Source organism: Ranitomeya imitator, chromosome 9 (genome assembly GCF_032444005.1).
Source record: "Ranitomeya imitator isolate aRanImi1 chromosome 9, aRanImi1.pri, whole genome shotgun sequence".
Lineage (NCBI taxonomy): Eukaryota > Metazoa > Chordata > Amphibia > Anura > Dendrobatidae > Ranitomeya > Ranitomeya imitator.
The window spans coordinates 9,817,896-9,843,817 of NC_091290.1; the positions used below are offsets into that span (position 1 = coordinate 9,817,896).

General features: G+C 49.4%; 1 protein-coding gene across 2 annotated transcripts; it reads right to left on the minus strand.

The window, feature by feature from the left end:
• Positions 1-747: 747 nt before the first annotated feature.
• CRY2 (cryptochrome circadian regulator 2) lies at positions 748-21,853 on the minus strand. 2 transcript variants are annotated; one of them, XM_069739915.1, is made up of 12 exons: positions 21,774-21,853; positions 17,542-17,650; positions 14,751-14,893; positions 12,912-13,096; positions 8,628-8,716; positions 8,231-8,371; positions 7,344-7,655; positions 6,427-6,578; positions 5,861-6,063; positions 5,333-5,416; positions 4,351-4,510; positions 748-2,925 (listed from the first exon to the last, which is right to left on the minus strand). In XM_069739915.1, the coding sequence occupies exons 1-11, from the start codon at positions 21,836-21,838 to the stop codon at positions 4,383-4,385; spliced, it is 1,611 nt and encodes a 536-aa protein (XP_069596016.1). In that variant the 5' UTR covers positions 21,839-21,853; the 3' UTR covers positions 748-2,925; positions 4,351-4,382. The 2 variants fall into 2 exon arrangements, with proteins under 2 accessions (XP_069596016.1, XP_069596014.1); XM_069739913.1 differs by having other exon boundaries at positions 21,416-21,834.
• Positions 21,854-25,922: the final 4,069 nt, after the last annotated feature.

The following is a 25,922-nucleotide window of genomic DNA, read 5'->3' on the forward strand; positions in this document are numbered from 1 at the left end:
ATGGGATTTGGAACTTTCTTTCCCTCAGTTCCCAGCATACATTGAATGCCCTAAACTGAAAGGCCGACATTCCATTATACCTATGTGCAAGCCTGACAAGATAGGAGATCAACAGGAGGACAAAGACCCGCCCCCACATCCTGTAAAGCGACAAAGACCCGCCCCCACATCCTGTAGAGCGACAAAGACTCACCCCCACATCCTGTAAAGCGACAGACCCGCCCCCACATCCCGTAAAGTGACAAAGACCCGCCCCCACATCCTGTAGAGCGACAAAGACTCACCCCCACATCCTGTAAAGCGACAGACCCGCCCCCACATCCTGTAAAGCGACAAAGACCCGCCCCCACATCCTGTAGAGCGACAAAGACCCGCCCCCCATCCTGTAGAGCGACAAAGACCCGCCCCCACATCCTGTAAAGCGACAAAGACCCCCGCTCGCTTCCTGTAGCAAGAAAGCCCCCCACGTTTCCTGTAGGAGTGACAAAGACCCGCCCTCGCTTCCTCTAGTGACAAAGACCCGCCCTCGCTTCCTGCAGAGAGACAAAGACCTACCCCCACTTTTAAAAAACCCCCACCTCTTTTTGACATGGGACACCACAACTTTGCCAGCACTGATACTGACAACTTAGGACAGTTGTCCCGTCTACACTTTGGAGTAATTATTCAGAGGAAAGACAAAATGTGGCAGTGCGGGGTCTTATAGGTGGGACCCTCCACCCAACAGATGCTCCGTAACACACCAGACAGGATATTGGACAATTTATTATACATTTATGTATAAACAGCATCATATTTACATACAGGAGAATGTACACGGCCTCGGCCTGTGCCGATCACAACTTATATTATCCTCCTCTGTCAGGACAAGAGGCGTCTCTGGAGACATGTCATCCATATATAGGGCAGCACGGTGGCGCAGTGGCTAGCACAGCAGCCTTGCAGCGCTGGAGTCCTGGGTTCTAATCCCACCTTGGACAACATCTGCAAAGAGTTTGTATGTTCTCTCAGTGTTTGTGTGGGTTTCCTCCGTGCACTCCGGTTTCCTCCCACATTCCAAAGACATACTGATAGGGAATTTAGATTGTGAGCCCCGTTGGGGACAGCGATGATAATGTGTGCAAACTGTAAAGCGCTGCGTAATATGTTAGCGCTATATAAAAATAAAGATTATTATTATTATTATTTTTTATCTGTATATAGGTTACTTCCATCATGGCTCCGAACAGTTGCAGAACTACAACTCCCAGCAGGTAGGCAGATACACTGTAAGGAGCAGTGGAGGACGGAGGGGCGACGCTGATCTTTTTTGCTCTTCGCTGCGTCATTTTTCGAAGCTTCAAGAAACCCATTTAATTTAACCCCTGAAGGATGCAGCTTTTTTGTTTTCCTTCTGTTCTCTGAGAGCCATAAATTTTTATCACAAATCCATGAGGGCTTTTTTTCCCCCCATAGAATCTCATATTTTTCAATTTATCTAATTTTGGGGAGTATATAACAGATTAAAGTTTTTAGTTTTTTTTTCCACCAATTTTCTTTTAGTTTTAAGATCATTGCACATTCCCTGCAAGACCTTTATTCTAGAAGTTGTTGGGTTTACATCTATACCAGACAGTGGTTTTATAACGTTTGATCAGTAAATCGCAAATTTAATCAAAGAAAATGATGGCTCCCTTGATCTGCTAAGATGCCACAGTTGCTATAGATCGTAGCATGTACGGGGGTTAGAGAAGTGATCTTTGACCATGGCCTCCAGATTGCCGCTGGCACCCACTGATGGACATTTTTGTACCTGGACCACCACTGACTTAACAGTATGGCGATTTGAAAGAAGGACCCCCAAACTGCATGATCACCAGATGGACAAACTTCTCCAAATACCAGCATCCTATCTATATACCACAACCCCCTCCAGGCCACCCTTATTACACACACAGTGCAGTAGTTGTTACAGAGTTTTTCTAAGACCATCTGACAATCCAGAAAAGTCCTGCTGATACTGAATTCCAGGGGTTTTTACAGCTTTGTATTTGTGGGGGACCCCAGATTTTGCACGTACCCCAGAACTGATCTTCCTACACCTTTTCTATCTTGCCTGGAGCAAACCAAACTGTATGCTAAATATTCTACAGAGAATGGCGCCACCTAGTGGCAATATTAGGAAGAAATGCATGCTTGAAGCCATTACGTATGGCGGTGCATCCGCCTCGCTCATTGTATTATATATACATCTATATAATGTGGGTGCTGACTATCCCTTTAATCCTCCCTTCTGTCTGAAGCATAATAAGGATTGACAGCGCTATCCCATTAATCATTTTAATACTAAATTTCTAAAGCATTAATTTACAGATTCTATCATAATCTCGGTGGTACTGCTGCTCTGGACAGAATCAGTCTCCTTCCCTCTCTGGCAGCCGACAGTGCAGCCCCTTCTAACTTCCCCTGCAGAATGAATCTTGTTACGCTGCCGCGCTTCTCCTCTGGCAGAAAACTCTTCCCGTTGACTGCAGTAAACACGGCGCAGAGACCCGACTGCGAGGAGGGCGACTGAGCATGTGCGTCCAGTATGTAGCTCATCAGGGGAACGCGCCCATTACTATAACATCTGAACACCAGGTGGCGCCATACTGGAAAATTTACTTTTGTTAATTATTGGCAGGACGACCATTTAAATCTTCAGAGCTGGGGCACAATTGCTCAGATTCGGGTGTGATTAGGGGTCTGCTACCATCGCATACGTCATACGAGTGTCCTTACGAGCCAATGTAGCTGAGCGAGCAGGGAAACGCTCCCACACCCATGAGGTTCTGTCCGTAGGGCTGGAAATCATCATCCTATGTATTTGCGAACTCCGACATTCAGTCCTGGAGTAGAAGACGGGATGGGCAACGAGCGTCCATCTTCAGCACTATGAAGAATGCACTGTGAGGAGAGACGCAGGGAGATTATTAAAGGGTTAATCAGACATATCGGCTGGCACATGCACCACCACCTCTGCCGACAGCGCACATTAGGGCACATCATCAGGATCGATGGCTCAGCATTTGCCAAAGTGGTGGGAAGGATGTTGTGGATCGTCCCCGTCTGTTGGGGGAGGGGAGGTGACGTTTTCTTTCAGCACAGGCCACAAAACCAGTTTACTAAAAAAATATATATATATTTCCAGAAGTCGGTAGATAGCGGCAGTGCTGCCATCTAGTGTCCAAAGGATGCAACAACCAGTCTGCAACTCATTAATGTCACTCGTTGACGTCGCTTCTGCTGAGCTGGTACAACTCAAATCACCCGTCAGCTCATCTCCGCTCGCGGCCTGGCACCGGCTCAGCTGTGCAGAGAGACTGGCGTTGGTGCAGAGATGCACTTTTTGTTTTTTTGGGGGGATTTTTCTAGACCAGTTTATTCTCATACAGTCTGAGCATGCAGCTTAAAGGGAACCTGTCACCCCCAAAATTGAAGGTGCGCTAAGCCCACTGGCATCAGGGGCTTATCTACAGCATTCTGTAATGCATTCTGTAATGCTGTAGATAAGTCAAGTCAAGAAAGGCAATGGAGGGGACCGTGCAAACTTCTGTTTTTTTAAAGGGTGGGGGCAAATGAGCCCTAAGCCCATTATAGCAGGGGGTCTAACCTCCAGGTGTTAGGAAACCACAACTCCCAGCATGCCCAGATAGCCTCAGAGGCTTGTAGTTTCCCAACCGCTGGAGCGCGGCCTTACAATGGTGCGGCCCCAATTAAAAATGCATCTGTGCCCACAATATCGGGAACATTGGCTTCTAGGTAAGAAGGAGCCTGCACCGCTGTATCACTTCCCGCATGTACTGCCACCTAGTGGCCAAATTGGCGCAAGACCAGCACAGGTGAAGAAGGCCTAATCCTGCAACAGACATAAATGACTATAAATTTCAGCCAACCTGGCTGCTCCCAATAACGGTGGAGTAAATAGGCCAAATTCTGTGTTTCTGTGAGAGAGGATCGGATACCCGGGCACCAACTTATTCAGAGCGAGTCCCTTCCTTTGTCAGTAAGTGTGCATTTTCAGGGCTATCAGCAGTCGGTGGTGACTTTTAGGACTGGTGGTAGAGGACTGAATCCATGTATAAATAGGGTGTGGGGCCATCTGCTACCTGGCGACTCTATGGTGAAAGATGATGCTGATGTGGCGCCAGCGGCCATGTGCCAGGTATCGCATCTGCATCCAAATCTAATAGAATACGAGCATGAGATCTGCAGACACCTGGTGAGCGGCCATGTCAGCATTGTCTCACACCTTCGGACAGATGCAGGACCCCTTTATCCAAGTCGAAATACTTAAATATACAGCCCGGATGATAACTCCACGTTCCTTACCTACACGAGGACGCACGGCTCCACAGCCGCCTTCAGAAGTCCTTAGCTGTTCTCTCCGCTCCGGCAACGCTCTGCAGCCGCAGCTTCTTCCAGGGCCCCTCCACAGACTCGGTGTACTTCCTTTTGGGGGAGTCGGGTGCACCAGGGGATCGTTTCGAAGCTTGAATGGAACAGAAATGAAAAATGAAATCCCGCTGTGTTACAGTGTTCGTCCTCTGCATCCTCTATGTATCACTGTACACAGACGGCTGCAGAACTGGTCAATGTGCTTGTTCCCTGGTCTAACACTCATCTCTCTTCTCCTGAACCAACTTCTAAGCTTATTTATGAGCAGCGGACAAATTATAACTTATTCTGCACTCTACCATGCACCATGAAACAGAGGACGGAGAAAACAAAAGCTCACAAAATTTTGAATAAAACCCAAATTAGAAAAATTGTTTTTAGCCAACTTAAAAAAACAACAAACAAATAAGATAAACCCCTAAAAAGGTATCGATATCCTCTAGGTTTCATAGTCAGCGTTGGTCTGGGAGAGTGAGACGAAAGCCTCGATTTCCCGTGTATTGTAGACATTAAATATGAATGTGGCCATGTAATTGTGTTAGGAGCACATGAGCGGACACCGTGTCCAAGGTGCTAAGTCGCTGTTAACATTTTTGGCTAAATGTGAATCCCGCCGGCCGGATCGGGTAATTAGTTGACTGTCTGGACTACTTTTTACATTGGCGGCTGCTGCTGCATTACACAGAGTACATCGAAGTTATGCAAGAAGGGGCAAATGTTTCCAAAAAGGAATGCATGTGCAATGTGTCACCCCGGTATCACCGAGCACCTGTCACCCCATTACTTCAATGTTCTGTTCTCTTCCTTCCACCTGCCAACATTCACACCAAGTGCTGGGAACCCAGACCAGACCCGCACATAGTCCTGGCACCTTCGCCCTCTCATAGCAGACAGTGGCGTACTTGAGCGCTCTCACCTGGCTCCATGTGATGGGGAGCAGTGGGGTCAGTTATGGGGCCACCGAGATCTTCTGCACAGGATGGGACTGAGGCCAGAATGCCTAAAAGACAACAGAAATGGTTTTCATGTCCAAAATGTACCCCTTTTCATTTTGACCGCAGCGTTTAAGTTGTTAAACAGCAACAATCCGATCTTGAGCCGCTGGCTGCTGATACAGACAGGTGCCGGCTGTACGACACACATGGCACCTGCCCTGTATGAAAGCAGCCGACTCCATATATGTAAACCCGACATGTGCCATACATATAGGAAAGATGTCAGGAAGGAAATTAAAGAGACCTACAGCGCCACCTTTGTCCTTGGTTTGTACCAGACATTGCAGCCCGTCCTTTTCCAAGGGAATGGGGCTGAGCTGCAATTACAATTTCTCGCATAGGCTCAGAGCTGCATTGAGAGCAGATGTCCCTGCGCCCGGCCATGATATATGGACAAGGATACAAAGTCTTAGAGGGGCTGCCTATGACGGCAGGGTGCAGGTACTCACAGAGGCCTCGGTAGCGGGACAGCTGCTGGTAGGTCTGTTTCATGCGCTCTATGTTCATCCGGCTGGCCTCTGCGTGATTCACCATGGGTTTGGGATAATCCACTCCAATAATGCAGTTTGCTTCTTTCTGCACAGATTCGGGGGCATTCCACGGCTCGTATATATAACGGCATGGGAAAGCCTTCAGCACCGGCAAATATCGTCTGCAAAAGAATCAGAAAGCGGAAAATTTTTAGTTGGGACTGACCATCTTATGCGTCTGGGACCCCTCTACTCGGGAGGGAAGGACTGGGATGCTGCATTTCATACTCCGTGTTTTTTGCTTCCACAGGGTTTGGCAGCAGCTTACCTCCTATTCTAAACCGACCAGAGAGCGCATGTGTACGACGGGCTCATGGGGTGGAATTGGACGTGATTATTGGGGGAGGTTGAGGCAATATAACCCCAGCTAGCACCGCGTCACCCCTTTCATTGTCACACTGACTCCACGAATACATTCGATACTGCAGCCCAATCATTTGCATTCACTCTGCACATTAATGCCAAATTTTCTGCACCCCTCATACCTGATGTAGTCTCCGCTGGGGTCTGTCCGTCTCCCAAAGCCCACGGGGCAATAACAGTGGAAGAACTGCTGGAAGAAGGCGCTGCACGACAGCCACATCCAGCTGCCGGCGTTCACACTGAAATCGGCATCCAGCAGCAGCTCGTCAAATACCTGTTCACGGGGAGGAACAACAGATTACACCTACAAGTGACACGTCAGCGTGGGTACGAAGGGACGAGCGCACACCAGACAAAAGAAACGAGTGGATATGCTGAAATCAAACATGCCCGATCCTTGTTTTATCCCATATCTGCAATTGGGTCTCACATTTGATGCACAATTTCCAGTGCACCCAATAGCCGATTTACAGTCGTGAAACCATGGGAGTCGGAGTCTGGCTCGGTTATTGCAGATGTGCATGCTTCAATCTGCGATGCGGAGGAGTTTCAGAGCAAACTTACATATAAAAGCCACCTAGTGACTATAGGGAATTACCTAATTAGTGCCAGGTCCTGGCGGCTTACCTCCACCTCGCTCCGGTAGACCCACAGGGTCACAGAGATACCAGTCAGTCATAATCTGCGGAGAAGCTTCCTGGGCATCTGAGCAGCTCGGTGCCCAGCCACTTTTTAATCTGTTTTCCCTAAATCAAAGTGACTGCCTTGTTCAGCACCTAGCAAAAGGACCGGTGGAGTGACAAATGGAGTCCTCCTCTCCATGTAGATGCCACGCAAATTGCAATTTACGAGGGTTGTAAAGAAACCGTGCCACCTAAGATATAGATTGTTCCTAGCATTGCAAAGTAGCTACTCTGAACTTTGTAGCGAAATTCTGCGTACCAGACAGTAAAATACATAACGGGCCCTGCCATGAATTATCACACATGATGCAGAGTTATTACAGCTGGGGTCAGACCTTCAGACTATGGATTCTCACCTTCACTCCACATTCCCAGCTGTTCCAGAGATCCCCGCGTGTCAGGAAGCATGCGACGGCGTGCCTGGCTAGATGATGGATCCATCCTTCCAGTCTCAGCTGCGTCATGATGGCATCGATCCACGGGAAACCAGTCTTCCCTTCTGCCCACTTGGCGAGGGCCTCAGGGTTCCTGTCCCAGGGAATTTGCACACAGCTCGGATTCCCTTCCATTTGGTCAAATTTAGGGTTATTGGTGGCTGCTGTGTAGAAGAACTCCCTCCAGAGGAGCTGCCCATACAGGGACAGCGGGGGAGGACTGTTCTTCTTCACCTAATGGGGACAATGAAAGAAATCATAACCATCAACACATGACACTAGAAGCCTGCACAGAAATCATCATCACATGCGAGATGTGAAGCCTGCACAGAAATCATCATCACGTGCGCGATGTGAAGCCTGCACAGAAATCATCATCACGTGCGCGATGTGAAGCCTGTACAGAAATCATCGTCGTCACCATATGCGAGATGTGAAGCCTACACAGAAATCATCACATGCAAGATGTGAAACCGGCACATAAATCACCATCATCATCACATGCTAGATGTGAAGCCTACACAGAAATCATCATCATCACATGCGAGATGTAAAGTCTGCACAGAAATCATCATCACATGCGAGATGTGAAGTCTGCACAGAAATCATCATCACATGCGAGATGTGAAGTCTGCACAGAAATCATCATCATCATCACATGCGAGATGTGAAGTCTGCACAGAAATCATCATCACATGCGAGATGTGAAGTCTGCACAGAAATCATCATCACATGCGAGATGTGAAGTCTGCACAGAAATCATCATCACATGCGAGATCTGAAGACTGCACACAAATCCTGCACCTCACCTTTTGGTACAACTCCTTCAATCTGTAGTAGAAGAGGCGGCAGGACAAACAGCCGAACCGCAGGTAAGGACTGAGACCAGTGGAACTTGCTAACAAGGAGTTGGCGTTCATTCGTGGACGCTCGTAATTTGCTACCCATGCCTGAAAAAATAAAAAACAGACTTAAGGCTTAACGAGAAGGGCACAACTAGATCAGGCGAGAACTTCTATAAAGCAGAATACATCATCTATGAATATATAAAAATATAGGATACTCAGTCATTATAAAATCAGGATACTGATTATCACTATGACACACTCCGCTCTGTTATATCGAAACACTGACAGAAATCAAAGAGCGCATCAGTGCAAAACTGGATTTTGGCAAAACCCGATGCTACTCCCCCATACGTCTTACCTTCCGCTCCAAGTGACGGTCCAGACGAGCCAGTGCCTCGGTCTCTCCTCCTGGCCATACTGCAGATCCTTGCTTCTCGCTTGGGAAGCCTGATGTAAAAGAAGATAAATGGTGTAAAAGAGCTGCAAATGAGGTGGATAGCGCCCCCTGTCACTGTCTAGATTGTTCTGCGCTTTGCTTAGTTGCTCTGGCCTCTCTCCTTGTCACAAACTTTGGCGGCGTTCACACTTAGTAGATGCGCTGTGGATTATTATTTTTTTTTTTTCACCTGAATTTGCCGGAGGAAAATCCGTGGCCGGTGACTGTGGCGGCAAAGTGGATGTTTAACCCCTTAATGACTGCCAGACTGCAGTAAAAAGGAGTCCCTTAATGGGAATTACTAATAATAGCAATAAGTGTAATATTTTTATTGCATTTTTAGCAGACTTATTGACTTCTTTGTCTTTAGTATGATATTCATATTGTGGAGTCTTCTTTGTAATTTACGATATTTATATCTTCTAAAAAAAAAAAACAAAACAAACAAAATAAAACTATTCTTGCACTGCTTTCTATACGTTCATTCCACCCCTCAAAAATCAGAATAAGGCTCGGCTCACACTTATCCTGCACCCTCTGCTGAGCGCTTACACCAGGATTTCAGTGATAATCCTAAAAAATGCGATTTAGACAAAACCCTGGAGAGGATCACTCACTATAATGAGGCAGATGGAGACACTTTGGACTCTGTTCCATCATTTTAGGAGTCTTTTCAGGTCACAAATGTGGTGGAGCACCGTTCTGTGAACGCCTAAATTGATGGAGACCACCAGAGTAGACACCAAACGAAGTCCAAAGTGGCTCCATCGGCCTCATTATGATGAGTGGTTCTGTCGGGGGGGGGGGGGGGGGTGTTAAGAAATTATGCAACAAATTATTGGGCCTCTTTTTTTCCTATTATCCACTCTGAAAAAATTATGAATTTGGGGCTAAGGCTGTGTGCAAACGATCAGGATTTTTTTTGCATTTTTTCGATATAAAAACGCTTTAAAAAAAACGCATACATATGCATCCCATCATTTATAATGCATTCCGCAATTTTTGTGCATATGTTGCGCTTTTTCCCACAAAAAAAAAAACACAGCATGTTCATTAATTTTGCGGCTTTTTGTGGATTTCCCACTATATTATTGCATTGGGAACCTCCGGAAAAAAACGCAATAAAATCCACACAAAAAAACCACATGCAGATTTCTTGCAGAAAATGTCCGGTTTTGTTCAGGAAATTTCTGCAAGAAATCCTGACGTGTGCACATAGCCTTAAACTACATTTTACAAAAAAAAAACAAAAACGTAATTTTGATTTTCACATGCACGTTTTAAAAAGTTCAGTGACGCACCAATGGGTTCAACAAGCTCCACAACCCACCTAGATGAATTCCTTGATGGGTCTAGCTTCCAAAATGGGGTCACTTGTGGGGGTTTCTGCTGTTTTGGCACCTCAGGGGCTCTGCAAATATCATATCATATGGTGTTTGCAATCTATTCCAGGCAAATTTACATTCCAAAGACCAAATGTCACTTCTTCCCTTCTGAGCCGGCTGTGTGTACAAGCAGAACTTTTTTGACTACACGTGGGGTATCACTGTGCTCAGAAAAAAGTGGGTAACAAACTGAGCTCCATTTTTTGTGTTACAGCTTGCAGAAGTGAAAAAATTTGCGGCTAAAGCAATATTTTAGAGAAAAAATTAGTTTATTTTTATTTCATTCTACTTTGCAGTAATTCCTGTGTAGCCCCTGCGGGGTAGTTTTGAAGTATTTGAGGGGTGCGGTATTTAAAATGGTGTCACTTTCGGGGAGTTTCAAATATATCAGACCCTCAAAGTTTAAAATTTAAATCTGAATAGATCCCTAAAGAAACTGATTTTGTAAATTACTTTAAAAAAAAAAAAAATGAAAAATTGCTGTTTAACTTTTAACCCTTCTAACGTCCTGACAAAATTATGACAAATTATGCAAATATAATTTATTACCTATTTTCTACTGCATGACTGACTCGTCTAATGACAAAGAATTAAAAGTTTGAAAATTGCGAATTTTTCACAATTTTCACCAAAATTCTGATATTTTCCCAAATAAATGCAAAACATAAAATCGACCTAAATTTGCCACTTAAAGTACAATGTGCCACGAAAAAAAAATCTCAGAATCACTGGGATACGATGAAGCTCCAGTTATTAACACATGAAGTGACACGGGTCAGATTTCTAAAATTTGGCCTCGTCAGGAAGGTTAAAATTGGCTCTGTCACTAAGGGGTTAAGAAAGCTGATCCATACGCTATGGAAAAATAAATCTGAGCAGAATTAAAAGTCTCTGATAAAACCCTAAATCGTCCGTCATTGGGATAACCAATGTACCGTATATACTCGAGTATAAGCCGACCCGAGTATAAGCCGACCCCCCTAATTTTGCCACAAAAAACTGGGAAAACTTATTGACTCGAGTATAAGCCTAGGGTGGAAATGCAGCATTTACCGGTGAATTTCAAAAATAAAAATAGATCATTATTTCCCCATAGCTGTGCCATATAGTGCTCTGCACCGTTCATATTTCCCCATAGGTGTGAACCATATAGTGCTCTGCACCAATCATTGTGCCCCCTAGCTGTGCCATATACGGTGCTCTGCACCGTTCATTGTGCCCCCTAGCTGTGCCATATACGGTGCTCTGCACCGTTCATTGTGCCCCATAGCTGTGCCATATACGGTGCTCTGCACCGTTCATTGTGCCCCATAGATGTGCCATATACGGTGCTCTGCACCGTTCACTGTGCCCCATAGCTGTGCCATATACGGTGCTCTGCACCGTTCACTGTGCCCCATAGCTGTGCCATATACGGTGCTCTGCACCGTTCACTGTGCCCCATAGCTGTGCTGTGCCATATACGGTGCTCTGCACCGTTCACTGTGCCCCATACATAGCTGTGCTGTGCCATATACGGTGCTCTGCACCGTTCACTGTGCCCCATAGCTGTGCTGTGCCATATACGGTGCTCTGCACCGTTCACTGTGCCCCATACATAGCTGTGCTGTGCCATATACGGTGCTCTGCACCGTTCACTGTGCCCCATAGCTGTGCTGTGCCATATACGGTGCTCTGCACCGTTCACTGTGCCCCATACATAGCTGTGCTGTGCCATATACGGTGCTCTGCACCGTTCACTGTGCCCCATAGCTGTGCTGTGCCATATACGGTGCTCTGCACCGTTCACTGTGCCCCATAGCTGTGCTGTGCCATATACGGTGCTCTGCACCGTTCACTGTGCCCCATAGCTGTGCTGTGCCATATACGGTGCTCTGCACCGTTCACTGTGCCCCATAGCTGTGCTGTGCCATATACGGTGCTCTGCACCGTTCACTGTGCCCCATACATAGCTGTGCTGTGCCATATACGGTGCTCTGCACCGTTCACTGTGCCCCATAGCTGTGCTGTGCCATATACGGTGCTCTGCACCGTTCACTGTGCCCCATAGATGTTCCACATAAATTTGTGCCGCCGCTGCCGCAATAAAGAAAAAAAAACACATACTCACCTCCCTTGATTGCAGCTCCCGGCGTCTCGTTCCGGCGCCTCCATCTTCCCGGCGTCTCTGCTCTGACTGATCAGGCAGAGGGCGCCGCGCACACTGTATGCGTCATCGCGCCCTCTGCCTGAACAGTCAGAGAGCAGAGACGCCGGGAAGATGGAGGCGCCGGCCGGGAAGATGGATCGGCGGCTGGAACGAGGACAGGTGAATATGCTATACTCACCTAGTCCTGGCGATCCTCGCGCTGTCCCCTCCTGTCTTCGGTGCCGCAGCTTCTTTCTCTATCAGCGGTCACCGGCACCGCTGATTAGAGAAATGAATAAGCGGCTCCGCCCCTATGGGAGGTGGAGCCGCTTATTCATTTCTGTAATGAGCGGTCCCACGTGACCGCTGAAGAGAGGAAGAAACTGCAGCGCCGAAGCCCGTGGGACGGCAGGGACAGCGCGAGGATCGCTGGGACTAGGTAAGTATACCCCAGCGCCCTCACCCCCTCACCTGCCGACCCCACCGCTACCGTGACTCGAGTATAAGCCGAGGGGGGCACTTTCAGCCCAAAAATTTGGGCTGAAAATCTCGGCTTATACTCGAGTATATACGGTATATACACTGAGTGCCAGAAGTGCTAGTCCTAGGGCGACGTTTCTAGCCTGCGGCTGTCGGGGCATGCTGGGAGTTGTAGTAGTTGCAGACTCTAGTATAAAGCGAGCACTGACTCACCGAGCTCCTCCAGCGATGGCACCCCGTAGGTCTCGTCATGCGAGCTCTTGATCTCCCCCCGACACGGCTCCATCTGTTGTCTGGTGATGGTCGGGACGGGTCTGCGAGGAAGCTCCATGCGGCTGACGATGGCCTGAAACCTCTTGTAGGTGAGCGGGGGGCTGTTACCGTTCAGCTCGATTATTCTGCAAAAAACACAAGAAATCAGATCCCACGTACAGGACCGTGCCGACACCACGGCACACATGGAGTTAACTAACGCAGCTCCGCTCCACCTGTGCTTCTGCTGACAGATTGGCTGAACCCACATCACTGTCCTACTTGTTGAAGGTTTAAACGGTGGAGATTCAGACAAAAACATTTATCATCTATCCATACGATATCATAGGTACGATCGCTGGGGATCCAACGTGTTTGGTGGTCCAGCCCCTTATAACCCACAGAGTTATGAAAGTGGAGATAAGTGGGAACAGGGGCCCATGGTATGATATGAGTGAAGTGGTGGGATTGCTCCATTCAATTCTATGGGTATAATGGAGCAGTACTGAGCACGTGCGACCATACAGAGTGACTGGCGCTTTTGTTGCACATGTTCAGTACTGCTCCATCCACATGAGACCCCCGTAGCAGTTTTAAGAATATTCGTGTTTGTTTGCTAACCCTGTCCTATCAGACCTCAAATGTCAGTGTCGGGGGTCTTCCTTGACAACACCCCTAGAATGGAGAAACAGCTCGATCCCATCACAGACGCTGAGGCACTGCATTATCGCCGGGGGTCCGGGAAGCCTAATACCAAAGGGCAGTGAATTAGTAGATCACGCGGGTTTGGCCCCCGTTGATGATGAATCCATAAATGTGACCACTGAAGCCTAGAAAATGCAACGAGGCCTGGATACACGGCCTCGGCCCAGGATTACACCGCACATATTAACCCTTTATAGCAATGTGCATGCATGTTAGGTACTTGGCAGGGTCGTCCAGAGGAGAGGATGTGCCCCTCAGATATAGATCTCATATAATATCCCCATCCCTATAGGACCAGATCATCCAGACCCCTTTATATAGAGGCAGCAATGAATGATATAACACTATGGGAGACCCCTGCTGCCGTCCAGCAGGGGGAAGGAGATCTTATGCCGCCACCAGACGTTCTTTACTCTCTGCTGACGTCAACTTTGCAAATACGGAAATCGCAGTTGCATGACTCCCTGGCACGTGCGGGGTGGAGCCGGAGCACGGACCGCTCCTCGCTGAGCACATGCCGAGCTACGTGACTGCGCAGCCGGCACAGCCCCCACCAGGTGGCGGTGTTCCCCTCATCTGGACGATGTGTGCGGAAAGAATCCCGGCCTCGTAGGTGCCGAGCAAAGTCTGCAGGGAGCGAAAACCAGGACAGCGGCCGACCTCGCCAATCTCATTCACACCGCTCACCCCAAACCATTTCATTACCAGACTGTGACCTGAATGCCACATTTAAAAAGGCATTATTTATTTGCACTCTTTATTCTTAACTGTATTTAACTTTTTTTTATTCTGCAGTTTTTTGTTTTTTTTATTTCTTTTTTTATTAGGGGATATTTTTAAATCTTTTTTCTTACTTTTGTGATATTTTATTTAAATATTTTCTTTCATTTGTGACCCCCTTTAAATCAACAGTGTGGCTGTGCAGCTGCAGCCTCCCACCTCTGTACCGTGATACACTTTTTTAGGCCCCTGGTAAATCCATCCATTAATAATGTTGGAGGACGAGTCGGTGAGTTTACGGGTGTAATGGCGGCCACACCGGTTGTGACCGGGCTTTTCAAGATATGATTTGGGCAGTAAAGCCCTGCGCCTTACTTGTCCAGGTCGTACAGAGTATGCGACTTCTCCACGATCACCTCCACTCCGGCTTCCTTAGCCAACTTCATAATGGCGGCATCTCGCTCCTTTCCAAACGGCTCTGAGTCGTACTGGAAGGTCAGTCTGTTCACGCTCCATTCCTGCCGACACAAGAGAAGACGTCACACACTCCTCCATGGCATCAATCAGAAATCCATGTGCCATCTGCCTCCCTCATGCTTTACACTGCAGCGCTACATGAGAGGACTGGAAATCAGCCTCGATCATGACGGTCAACTAGAAAGATTGACATATCAACATATACATAAAATGACATCATAGGGGTCAGGCCTCAAATCTAAGGCCATGTTCACACGTAGGGTCGGGTCCCTGCGGGTTCTCCCGCAGCGGATTTGAGAAATCTGCAGGGCAAACCCGCTGCGGTTATCCCTGCAGATTTATCACGTTTTGTCCTGCGGTTTCCGCTGCGGGATTTACTCCTACTATTGATGCTGCACATGCAGCATCAATAGTAATGTTAAAAATAAAAATGGTTATACTCACCCTGACGTCCCGATCTCCTCGGCGCTGCAGACGGCGGTCCGGTTCCAAAGATGCTGTGCGACCAGGACCTTCGTGACGTCACAGCCATGTGACCGCGACGTCACCGCAGGTCCTGCTCGCATAGCAAACCTGAGACCGGACGGCCATGTGCAGCGCTGAGAGGTGAGTATATCATTATTTTTTATTTTAATTCTTTTTTTTTTTAACCACAAATATGGTTCCCGGGGCCTGGAGGAGAGTCTCCTCTCCTCCACCCCGGGTAGCAACCGCACATTATCCGCTTACTTCCCGCATGGTGGGCACAGCCCCATGCGGGAAGTAAGCGGATCAATGCATTTATATGTGTGCAGAATCGCTGCGATTCTGCACAAAGAAGTGACATGCTGCGGGTTGTAAACCGCTGCGTTTCTGCGCGGGTTTTCCCACAGCATGTGCACAGCGGTTTGCGGTTTCCCCTTGGTTTACATGTTTACTGTAAACGCAATGGAAACTGCAGCGGACCCGCAGCATCAAAATCGCCGCGGTTCCGGGGTAAAAATCGCAACGTGTGCACATAGCCTAAGAGCTACTTGGAGAGCAATAGTACACGTTATGGGTAGGGAGCTCGTCGATTTTTGAAACGACCATAGAAATTAATGGAGTGCTGCGCAGCCGCAATGCAATTGATGGGGCTGCAACCACTGGAACCTGCAAGTCCGGGGTCCCATCAGTCCCCACTGTCAGGAATGGACAGTGACAGCTCATCTCTCTCCATTCATTCCATTCTCATGGGAAGTTAAAAACCTGTGCATTCGTCAATTTTTGGAGAAAATTATGGAGGGGAAAAAAAAAAGGGATGAAGGGATTGAAACTCCAGCACACCCCTCGTCATCTCCCCCCAAACGTCCATCACACCCATGTGCATATATCTTATGTGGTTAATAACGCCTAGGGATTGATTAACCTCTCGCTCCCCAGGGTGCATTTGGCCTAGATATCTCCCCTACCAGACGAGCTGCGAGGTCACCGCCGCCCTCCCCGGAGGAAGAATATCAGGGGAAGTTGTGCAGAACACAGGACAAAGACTGACGGCTCCAGATCTGCGGCCCCTCTGAGCTCTTGGATTAGACTTGTGACACCCGCAGTCACGTTTACGGCAGCGCCATCCCCCCAGTAGTGAACGGATGCAGAATGTCGCGGCTGGATCCTCCCAGTACGGTGGGGGAACCCAAAGGCAAAAAGAAGCTCCAGTTTCAGACTGGTTAGAGAATTACATCACTGCTGAGGGTTTGTTGCCATGTAACAGTGCAGGTAATCTGATTTCTGCTGTTGACTAATACATCTATACCAACAAGACAAAGACAAGAGTTATGGGGAGGGGGAGAACTTTTTAAAAAGTTACAGAACTTTTCAACTCCTCTAGCACTGCCTGACCGGTAAGTGACTGGGAGTAACACCCTTCTCTGACTAGCGCATAGTACGGTTCTCTATGCCTCCTCTTTAAAGAGGTTGTCCAGAATTTGAAAAACATGGCTGCTTTCTTCCAAAACCAGTGAAAGAGCTGGCTACAGGATGTGTCTGGTATTACAGATCCACTGGAACGAATGGGACTGAGCTGCAATACCAGACACAACCTGAAAGTAGGGGTGACGCTGGTTGTGGAATGCAGCAGCCTTGTTTTTCTAACCCAGGACACATTGCTAATGATGATGAGCCCGGGTATCACAGAATAATATTCTGCAGAATCGGACCCGCATTAGTAGTTTTCCCTGGTTGCAGAGATTTCGTGAAGCCGAGATGCCCCCCGGAGGCGAGCCGCGCTCCCTCCACTCATTTTCTGGTCCTTTCTCCCAGCTGTAATAGTGTGAAGACTTTGTGCCGGTGTTGGCGGCTTCTAATTTTAGCATCTAAGGAATAGAGGGGGGGAGGGGGCGTTGCTATAAGAAGCGGAGCGGCGCCGTCCCTGCAAGGCGCCCTGCGCATGCTGAAAGGATCCGACACGGGAGATCACGAGATCTGGCTCTCACTACATGCTGCTTAATGAGGAGACGGCGAAGTCAACAGATGGGGAGGAACACAAAGTGTGAATTAAAGGGCGATGGGACCCCCAAACCTTAGACCCCAACTCATCACGAAAAAGATGGAGCTCGGAAATCAGCGCCTTCTACTTATCAGTCCAAAACGGGGGTAAGAGGGGCGGCGTGGGAGACGTCCATCTGAACCTGTCAGGTATCCGCAACGCTGCCGAAACGTGCCGGTAACTCGCCTTAAATAATCTGGGGAAGACGTCGGCCGGCTGCCCCCGCACCACGAACAGGCGAGAACCCAACTTTCTCAGACTGGAGTCTAAATCTTCTAAGGACTGAAGCAAAAACCTGGAAGAGACAAGACGCAATCATCAGGATTTGTAGGGTGCAACACATTGTCCACAGAGATCCACACAGCGGCCAAATAATGCCCAGAGATCCACACAGCGACCAAATAATGCCCAGAGATCCACACAGCGACCAAATAATGCCCAGAGATCCACACAGCGGCCAAATAATGCTCAGAGATCCACACAGCGGCCAAATAATGCCCAGAGATCCACACAGCGACCAAATAATGCCCAGAGATCCACACAGCGACCAAATAATGCCCAGAGATCCACACAGCACCCAAATAATGCCCAGAGATCCACACAGCGGCCAAATAATGCCCAGAGATCCACACAGCGACCAAATAATGCCCAGAGATCCACACAGCGACCAAATAATGCCCAGAGATCCACACAGCGGCCAAGTAATGCCCAGAGATCCACACAGCGACCAAATAATGCCCAGAGATCCACACAGCGGCCAAATAATGCTCAGAGATCCACACAGCGGCCAAATAATGCTCAGAGATCCACACAGCGGCCAAATAATGCTCAGAGATCCACACAGCGGCCAAATAATGCTCAGAGATCCACACAGCGGCCAAATAATGCCCAGAGATCCACACAGCGGCCAAATAATGCCCAGAGATCCACACAGCGACCAAATAATGCCCAGAGATCCACACAGCGACCAAATAATGCCCAGAGATCCACACAGCGACCAAATAATGCCCAGAGATCCACACAGCGGCCAAATAATGCTCAGAGATCCACACAGCGGCCAAATAATGCTCAGAGATCCACACAGCGGCCAAATAATGCTCAGAGATCCACACAGCGGCCAAATAATGCTCAGAGATCCACACAGCGGCCAAATAATGCCCAGAGATCCACACAGCGGCCAAATAATGCCCAGAGATCCACACAGCGACCAAATAATGCCCAGAGATCCACACAGCGACCAAATAATGCCCAGAGATCCACACAGCGACCAAATAATGCCCAGAGATCCACACAGCACTCAAATAATGCCCAGAGATCCACACAGCGACCAAATAATGCCCAGAGATCCACTCAGCACTCAAATAATGCCCAGAGATCCACACAGCGACCAAATAATGCCCAGAGATCCACACAGCACCCAAATAATGCCCAGAGATCCACACAGCGACCAAATAATGCTCAGAGATCCACACAGCACCCAAATAATGCCCAGAGATCCACACAGCACCCAAATAATGCCCAGAGATCCACACAGCGACCAAATAATGCTCAGAGATCCACACAGCACCCAAATAATGCCCAGAGATCCACACAGCGACCAAATAATGCCCAGAGATCCACACAGCACCCAAATAATGCCCAGAGATCCACACAGCGACCAAATAATGCCCAGAGATCCACACAGCGACCAAATAATGCTCAGAGATCCACACAGCGGCCAAATAATGCTCAGAGATACCCTCAGTATGCCGGTTCTGTCCCCCCTCTCCCCTCAGTGATGCCGGCTCTGTCCTCCCTCTCACCTTAGTGATGCCGGCTCTGTCCTCCCTCTCACCTTAGTGATGCCGGCTCTGTCCCCCCGTCTCTCCCCAAAGTGATGGCGGCTCTGTCCCCCTCAGTGATGGCGGCTCTGTCCCCCTCTCAGTGATGCCGGCTCTGTCCCCCCCTACCCCCTCAGTGATGCCGGCTCTGTCCCCCAGTCTCTCCCCTCAGTGATGCCGGCTCTGTCCCCCTCTCCCCTCAGTGATGCCGGCTCTGTCCCCCTCCCCCTCAGTGATGCCGGCTCTATCCCCCTCCCCCTCAGTGATGCCGATTCTCTCCCGATTCCGGCTCTGTCCCCCTCCCCCCTCAGTGAGTCCGGCTCTGTCCCCCGTCTCTCCCCTCAGTGATGCCGGCTCTGTCTCCCCCTTACCCCCTCAGTGATGCCGGCTCTGTCCCCCTCCCCCCTCAGTGATGCCGGCTCTGTCCCCCCTACCCTCTCAGTGATGCCGGCTCTGTCCCCCCCTACCCCCTCAGTGATGCCGGCTCTGTCCCCCTCAGTGATGCCGGCTCTATCCCCCCCCCCCTCAGTGATGCCGGCTCTATCCCCCCCCCCTCAGTGATGCCGGCTCTGTCCCCCTCCCCCCTCAGTGATGCCGGCTCTGTCCCCCCTACCCTCTCAGTGATGCCGGCTCTGTCCCCCCCTACCCCCTCAGTGATGCCGGCTCTGTCCCCCTCCTCAGTGATGCCGGCTCTATCCCCCCCCCCCCTCAGTGATGCCGGCTCTGTCCCCCTCCCCCCTCAGTGATGCCGGCTCTGTCCCCCCCTACCCCCTCAGTGATGCCGGCTCTATCCCCTTTCCCCTCAGTGATGCCGGCTCTATCCCCTTTCCCCTCAGTGATGCTGGTTCTGTCCCTCCTCTCCCCTCAGTGATGCCGGCTCTGTCCCCCCCTCTCTCCTCAGTGATGCCGGCTCTGTCCCTCCCTACCCCCTCAGTGATGCCGGCTCTGTCCCCCCGTCTCTCCCCTCAGTGATGCCGGCTCTATCCCTCCCTCCTCAGTGTTGCCGGCTCTGTCCCCCCCTACCCCCTCAGTGATGCCGGCTCTATCCCCTTTCCCCTCAGTGATGCCGGCTCTATCCCCTTTCCCCTCAGTGATGCTGGTTCTGTCCCTCCTCTCCCCCCCTCTCTCCTCAGTGATGCTGGCTCTGTCCCTCCCTACCCCCTCAGTGATGCCGGCTCTGTCCCCCCGTCTCTCCCCTCAGTGATGCCGGCTCTATCCCTCCCTCCTCAGTGTTGCTGGCTCTGTCCCCCCCTACCCCCTCAGTGATGCCGGCTCTATCCCCTTTCCCCTCAGTGATGCCGGCTCTGTCCCCCCCTCTCCCCTCAGTGATGCCGGCTCTATCCCCTTTCCCCTCAGTGATGCCGGCTCTGTCCCCCCTCTCCCCTCAGTGATGCCGGCTCTATCCCCTTTCCCCTCAGTGATGCCGGTTCTGTCCCCCCTCTCCCCTCAGTGATGCCGGCTCTGTCCCCCCTTTCCCCTCAGTGTTGCCGGCTCTGTCCCCCTTTTCCCCTCAGTGTTGCCGGCTCTGTCCCCCCCTCTCCCCTCAGTGAGGCCGGCTCTATCCCCTTTCCCCTCAGTGATGCCGGTTCTGTCCCCCCTCTCCCCTCAGTGATGCCGGCTCTGTCCCCCCTTTCCCCTCAGTGTTGCCGGCTCTGTCCCCCCCTCTCCCCTCAGTGAGGCCGGCTCTATCCCCTTTCCCCTCAGTGAGGCCGGCTCTGTCCCCCCTTTCCCCCTCTCTTCCCTCAGTGATGCCGGCTCTATCCCCTCTCCCCTCAGTGATGCCGGCTCTATCCCCTCTCCCCTCAGCGATGCCGGCTCTGTCCCCCTCTCTCCACTCAGTGATGCCGGCTCTGTCCCCCCTTTCCCCTCAGTGATGCCGGCTCTGTCCCCCCTCTCCCCTCAGTGATGCGGCTCTGTCCCCCCTTTCCCCTCAGTGAGGCCGGCTCTGTCCCCCTCTCTCCCCTCAGTGATGCCGGCTCTGTCCCCCCTTTCCCCTCAGTGATGCCGGCTCTATCCCCCCCTCAGTGATGCCGGCTCTATCCCCCCCTCAGTGATGCCGGCTCTATCCCCCCCTCAGTGATGCCGGCTCTATCCCCCCTCTCCCCTCAGTGATGCCGGCTCTATCCCCCCCTCAGTGATGCCGGCTCTGTCCCCCCTCTCCCCTCAGTGATGCCGGCTCTGTCCCCCCTCAGTGATGCCGGCTCTCCCCGGGGGTCTGCACAGGTCGCCCCGTTCCTCACCTCCATCTATTGATCCCGCAGGAGGAGGAGGCCGCGAACCAGGGGTCCAGGGTGTAGACGCAGCGCACACAGCGCGCCCCCCGCAGCGCGGCCACCAGCGCCGGGTTATCGTGCAGCCGCAGCCCCTTCCGGAACCAGTGCACGGAGACGACGACGGCGGGAGCGGCGGCCTCCATCCCGGGGAAGCGCGGAGCTGTCGGTGTCACGTGTCGGTGCGGGGCTTTCTATGCGGGGCTGTCCGTGCGGAGCTGTCGGTGTCACGTGTCGGTGCGGGGCTTTCTATGCGGGGCTGTCCGTGCGGAGCTGTCCGTGCGGAGCTGTCGGAGCGGCCGCGGTCACTGACGGGAGACACAATCACCTCAGGCTCCTGCGGCTCCGACACGGGACTCCTCGCCACGCCCACACACCGAGCCGCGCTCTCATTGGAGGGGTAGTCACGGAGGGGGCGGGGCGTGCTGTGATCACGTGCCTGCCATGTGTCAGGGAACACACGGAGCCGTCACTGGTCACAGAGAGGTGTCGGTGCCCGCCAGTCCTGCACCAGGCGGAGACCCCCAGCCTGAGGCGGCACCGGAGGGGGAAGGCGCCCGGGGGTCTGCAGGGATCCCCCTCCGGTCTGCGGCGTATACATGACGTGTCGGGCGGACAGCCGGCAAAACTGCAATGTTATTATGTGTGAGCGCCCTCTGGTGGCCGTTATGTGTCATAATAATAACAAGCCATGCATATGGAAGACTTCATTATAGGGGCTCAATGGTGGATTATTATTATTATAGGGGCACAATGGTGGATTATTATTATAGGGGCTCAATGGTGGATTATTATTATTATAGGGGCTCAATGGTGAAGTATTATAGGGGCACACTTGTGGAGTATTATTATAGGGGCACTATGGTGGAGTGTTATAGGGGCACAATGGTGAAGTATTATTATAGGGGCACAATGGTGGAGTATTATTATGGGGGCACAATGGTGGAGTATTATAGGGGCACAATGGTGGAGTATTATTATAAGGGCACAATGGTGGAGTATTATTATTATAGGGGCACAGTGGTATATTATTATTATAGGGGCACAATGGTGGAGTATCATTATTATAGGGGCACAATGGTGTAGTGTTATAGGGGCACAGTGGTGTATTATTATTATTATAGGGGCACAGTGGTATATTATTATTATAGGGGCACAATGGTGGAGTATCATTATTATAGGGGCACAATGGTGTAGTGTTATAGGGGCACAGTGGTGTATTATTATTATTATAGGGGCACAATTGTGAAGTATTATTAAAGGGGCACAGTGGTGTATTATTATTATAGGAGCACAGTGATGGAGTGTTATTATTATTATAGGGGCACAGTGATGGAGTGTTGTTATAGGGGCACAATGGTGGAGTGTCATTATTAGGGCCCCTTTCCACTTGTGTGAGAAAAAAACAGTCCGATTTACAGACCGAAAAAACTGATGTAACGTCTGCGAGTGCCATGCGAGTGTCATGCGATTTTTTTTATCGCAACATCCGTATGACATCCGTATTGCTGTCCGATTTTTACGCACGGGTCTCCTTTGAAAAGCCGGTAATTCAGCGCAGAGTACAGTAAAATCACAGTGACAGGTTAGATTAGAGTAGATATATACACATATATATATGTATATATACCTATTCTATGTCAGGGAGACACCTATATATATATATTTATATTTAATGCAGCGCTAGATAGCTTTAAAGCTGGTAATTCAATTACCGGCTTTTGCTTTCTCCTTCACAAACCCGACATGATATGAGACCTGGTTTACATACAGTAAACCATCTCATATCACCATTTTTTTTGCATATTCCACACTACTAATGTCAGTAGTGTGTATATGCAAAATTTGGACGTTCTAGCTATTATATTTAAGGGTTAAATGGCGGAAAAAATTGGCGTGGGCTCCCGCACAATTTTCTCCGCCAGAGTAGTAAAGCCAGTGACTGAGGGCAGATATTAATAGCCTGGAGAGGGTCCACGATTATTGGCCCCCCCCTGGCTAAAAACACCTGCCCCCAGCCACCCCAGAAAAGGCACATCTGGAAGATGCGCCTATTCTGGCACTTGGCCACTCTCTTCCCATTCCCGTGTAGCGGTGGGATATGGGGTAATGAAGGGTTAATGCCACCTTGCAATTGTAAGGTGACATTAAGCCTAATTAATAATGGAGAGGCGTCAATTATGACACCTATCCATTATTAATCCAATTGAAAGAAAGGGTTAAAAAAATACACACACACATTGTTTTTATTTCATTAAAATAATTTTTAATAAAGGTTGTTGTAATTTTTTATTTAACGCCCAATCCACTCAGTGAAGACCCTCGTTCTGTGACAAAAAAATAAAAATAAACCAACAATATACTTACCTTCCACAGATCTGTAAAGTCCAACGATGTAAATCCTTCTGAAGGGGTTAAAACATTTTGCAGCCAGGAGCTTTGCTAATGCAATGCTACTCCTCGCTGCAAAACCCCGGGGAATGAGTCTAAATATAGATCAATGAGCTATATTTAGCTTCATTTGCGGTGAGGCGCCCTCTGCTGGCTGTTCATAGATCGTGGGAACTTTCCTAGAAAGCCTGGGAGCTTTCAAGGAAAGTTGCCACGATCTATGAACAGCCAGCAGAGGGCGCCTCACCGCAAATGAAGCTAAATATAGCTCATTGATCTATATTTAGCCTCATTCCCTGGGGTTTTGCAGCGAGGAGTAGCATTGCATTAGCAAAGCTCCTGGCTGCAAAATGTTTTAACCCCTTCAGAAGGATTTACATCGTTGGACTTTACAGATCTGTGGAAGGTAAGTATATTGTTGGTTTATTATTATTTTTTGTCACAGAACGAGGGTCTTCACTGAGTGGATTGGGCGTTAAATAAAAAATTACAACAACCTTTGTTTTTATTTCATTAAAATAATTTTTAATAATGTGTGTGTGTATTTTTTTAACCCTTTCTTTCAATTGGATTAATAATGGATAGGTGTCATAATTGACGCCTCTCCATTATTAATTAGGCTTAATGTCACCTTACAATTGCAAGGTGTTCATTAACCCTTCATTACCCCATATCCCACCGCTACACGGGAATGGGAAGAGAGTGGCCAAGTGCCAGAATAGGCGCATCTTCCAGATGTGCCTTTTCTGGGGTGGCTGGGGGCAGGTGTTTTTAGCCAGGGGGGGGGGCAATAACCATGGACCCTCTCCAGGCTATTAATATCTGCCCTCAGTCACTGGCTTTACTACTCTGGCGGAGAAAATTGTGCGGGAGCCCACGCCAATTTTTCCCGCCATTTAACCCTTAAATATAATAGCTAGAACGCCCAAATTTTGCATATACACACTACTAACATTAGTAGTGTAGAATATGCAAAAAAAAATGGTGATATGAGATGGTTTACTGTATGTAAACCAGGTCTCATATCATGTCGGGTTTGTGAAGGAGAAAGCAAAAGCCGGTAATTGAATTACCAGCTTTAAAGCTATCTCACGCTGCATTAAATATAAATATATATATATAGGTGTCTCCCTGACATATATATATATGTATATATACCTATTCTATGTGTATATATCTACTCTCATCTAACCTGTCAGTGTGATTTTACTGTACTCTGCGCTGAATTGCCGGCTTTTCTAAGGACACGGGTGCGTAAAAATCGGACAGCACTCGCATGGTGCGAGTGCTGTGCGTTTTTTTTCTCGCACCCATTGACTTGCATTGGCGAGTCTCGTCCGAGAATCTCAGCAATACGCAGCATGCTGCGATTTTTTTCTCAGCCGACACAGATTTTTCTCAGTCCGATTTCGGCTGGGAAAAAAAAATCGCAAATGGAGTGTCACATATTGATTAACATTGGTCCGAGTGCAATCCGATTTTTTATCGGATTGCACTCATCCGTTTTCCTCACAAATGGAAAGGGGCCCTTAGGCCGGGATCACACATACGCGAGATACGGCCGAGTCTCGCAGGTGAAATCCAAGCTCTGGCATCGGCACTGTGGAGCGGAGCGTGCGGCTCAATGTGTTGCTATGCGGCCGCACACTCCGCTCCACAGTGCCGGCGCCAGAGCTTGGATTTCACATACGAGACACTGACGTGTTTCTCGCATGTGTGATCCCGGCCTTATAGGGGCACAGTGGTGGAATATTATTATAGGGGCACAATGGTGGAGTGATGATAATTTTTTTTATAACGTTATGGGGAAAGGGGGTGCAATTACGGTAACTTTTCTATTTTTTTTTTTTACATTTTTATTGGTTCTTCTAAGGAACTCGATTGCTAATAAAGCTCAATGCAGCCCTATATCACCGATCAAGCCCACCGGTATTCAAATATGGCAGACACGGAGGCCCATGGTTACATTACGTTGCCATCAGCACCCTGCTACCGTGTTGTGGTGGGGCCTATGCGTTTCGGGAGGGACACCTTCCCCCTATATCAACCTCTTAAATGCCACCGTCTTGATTGCTAGCTGAATTTA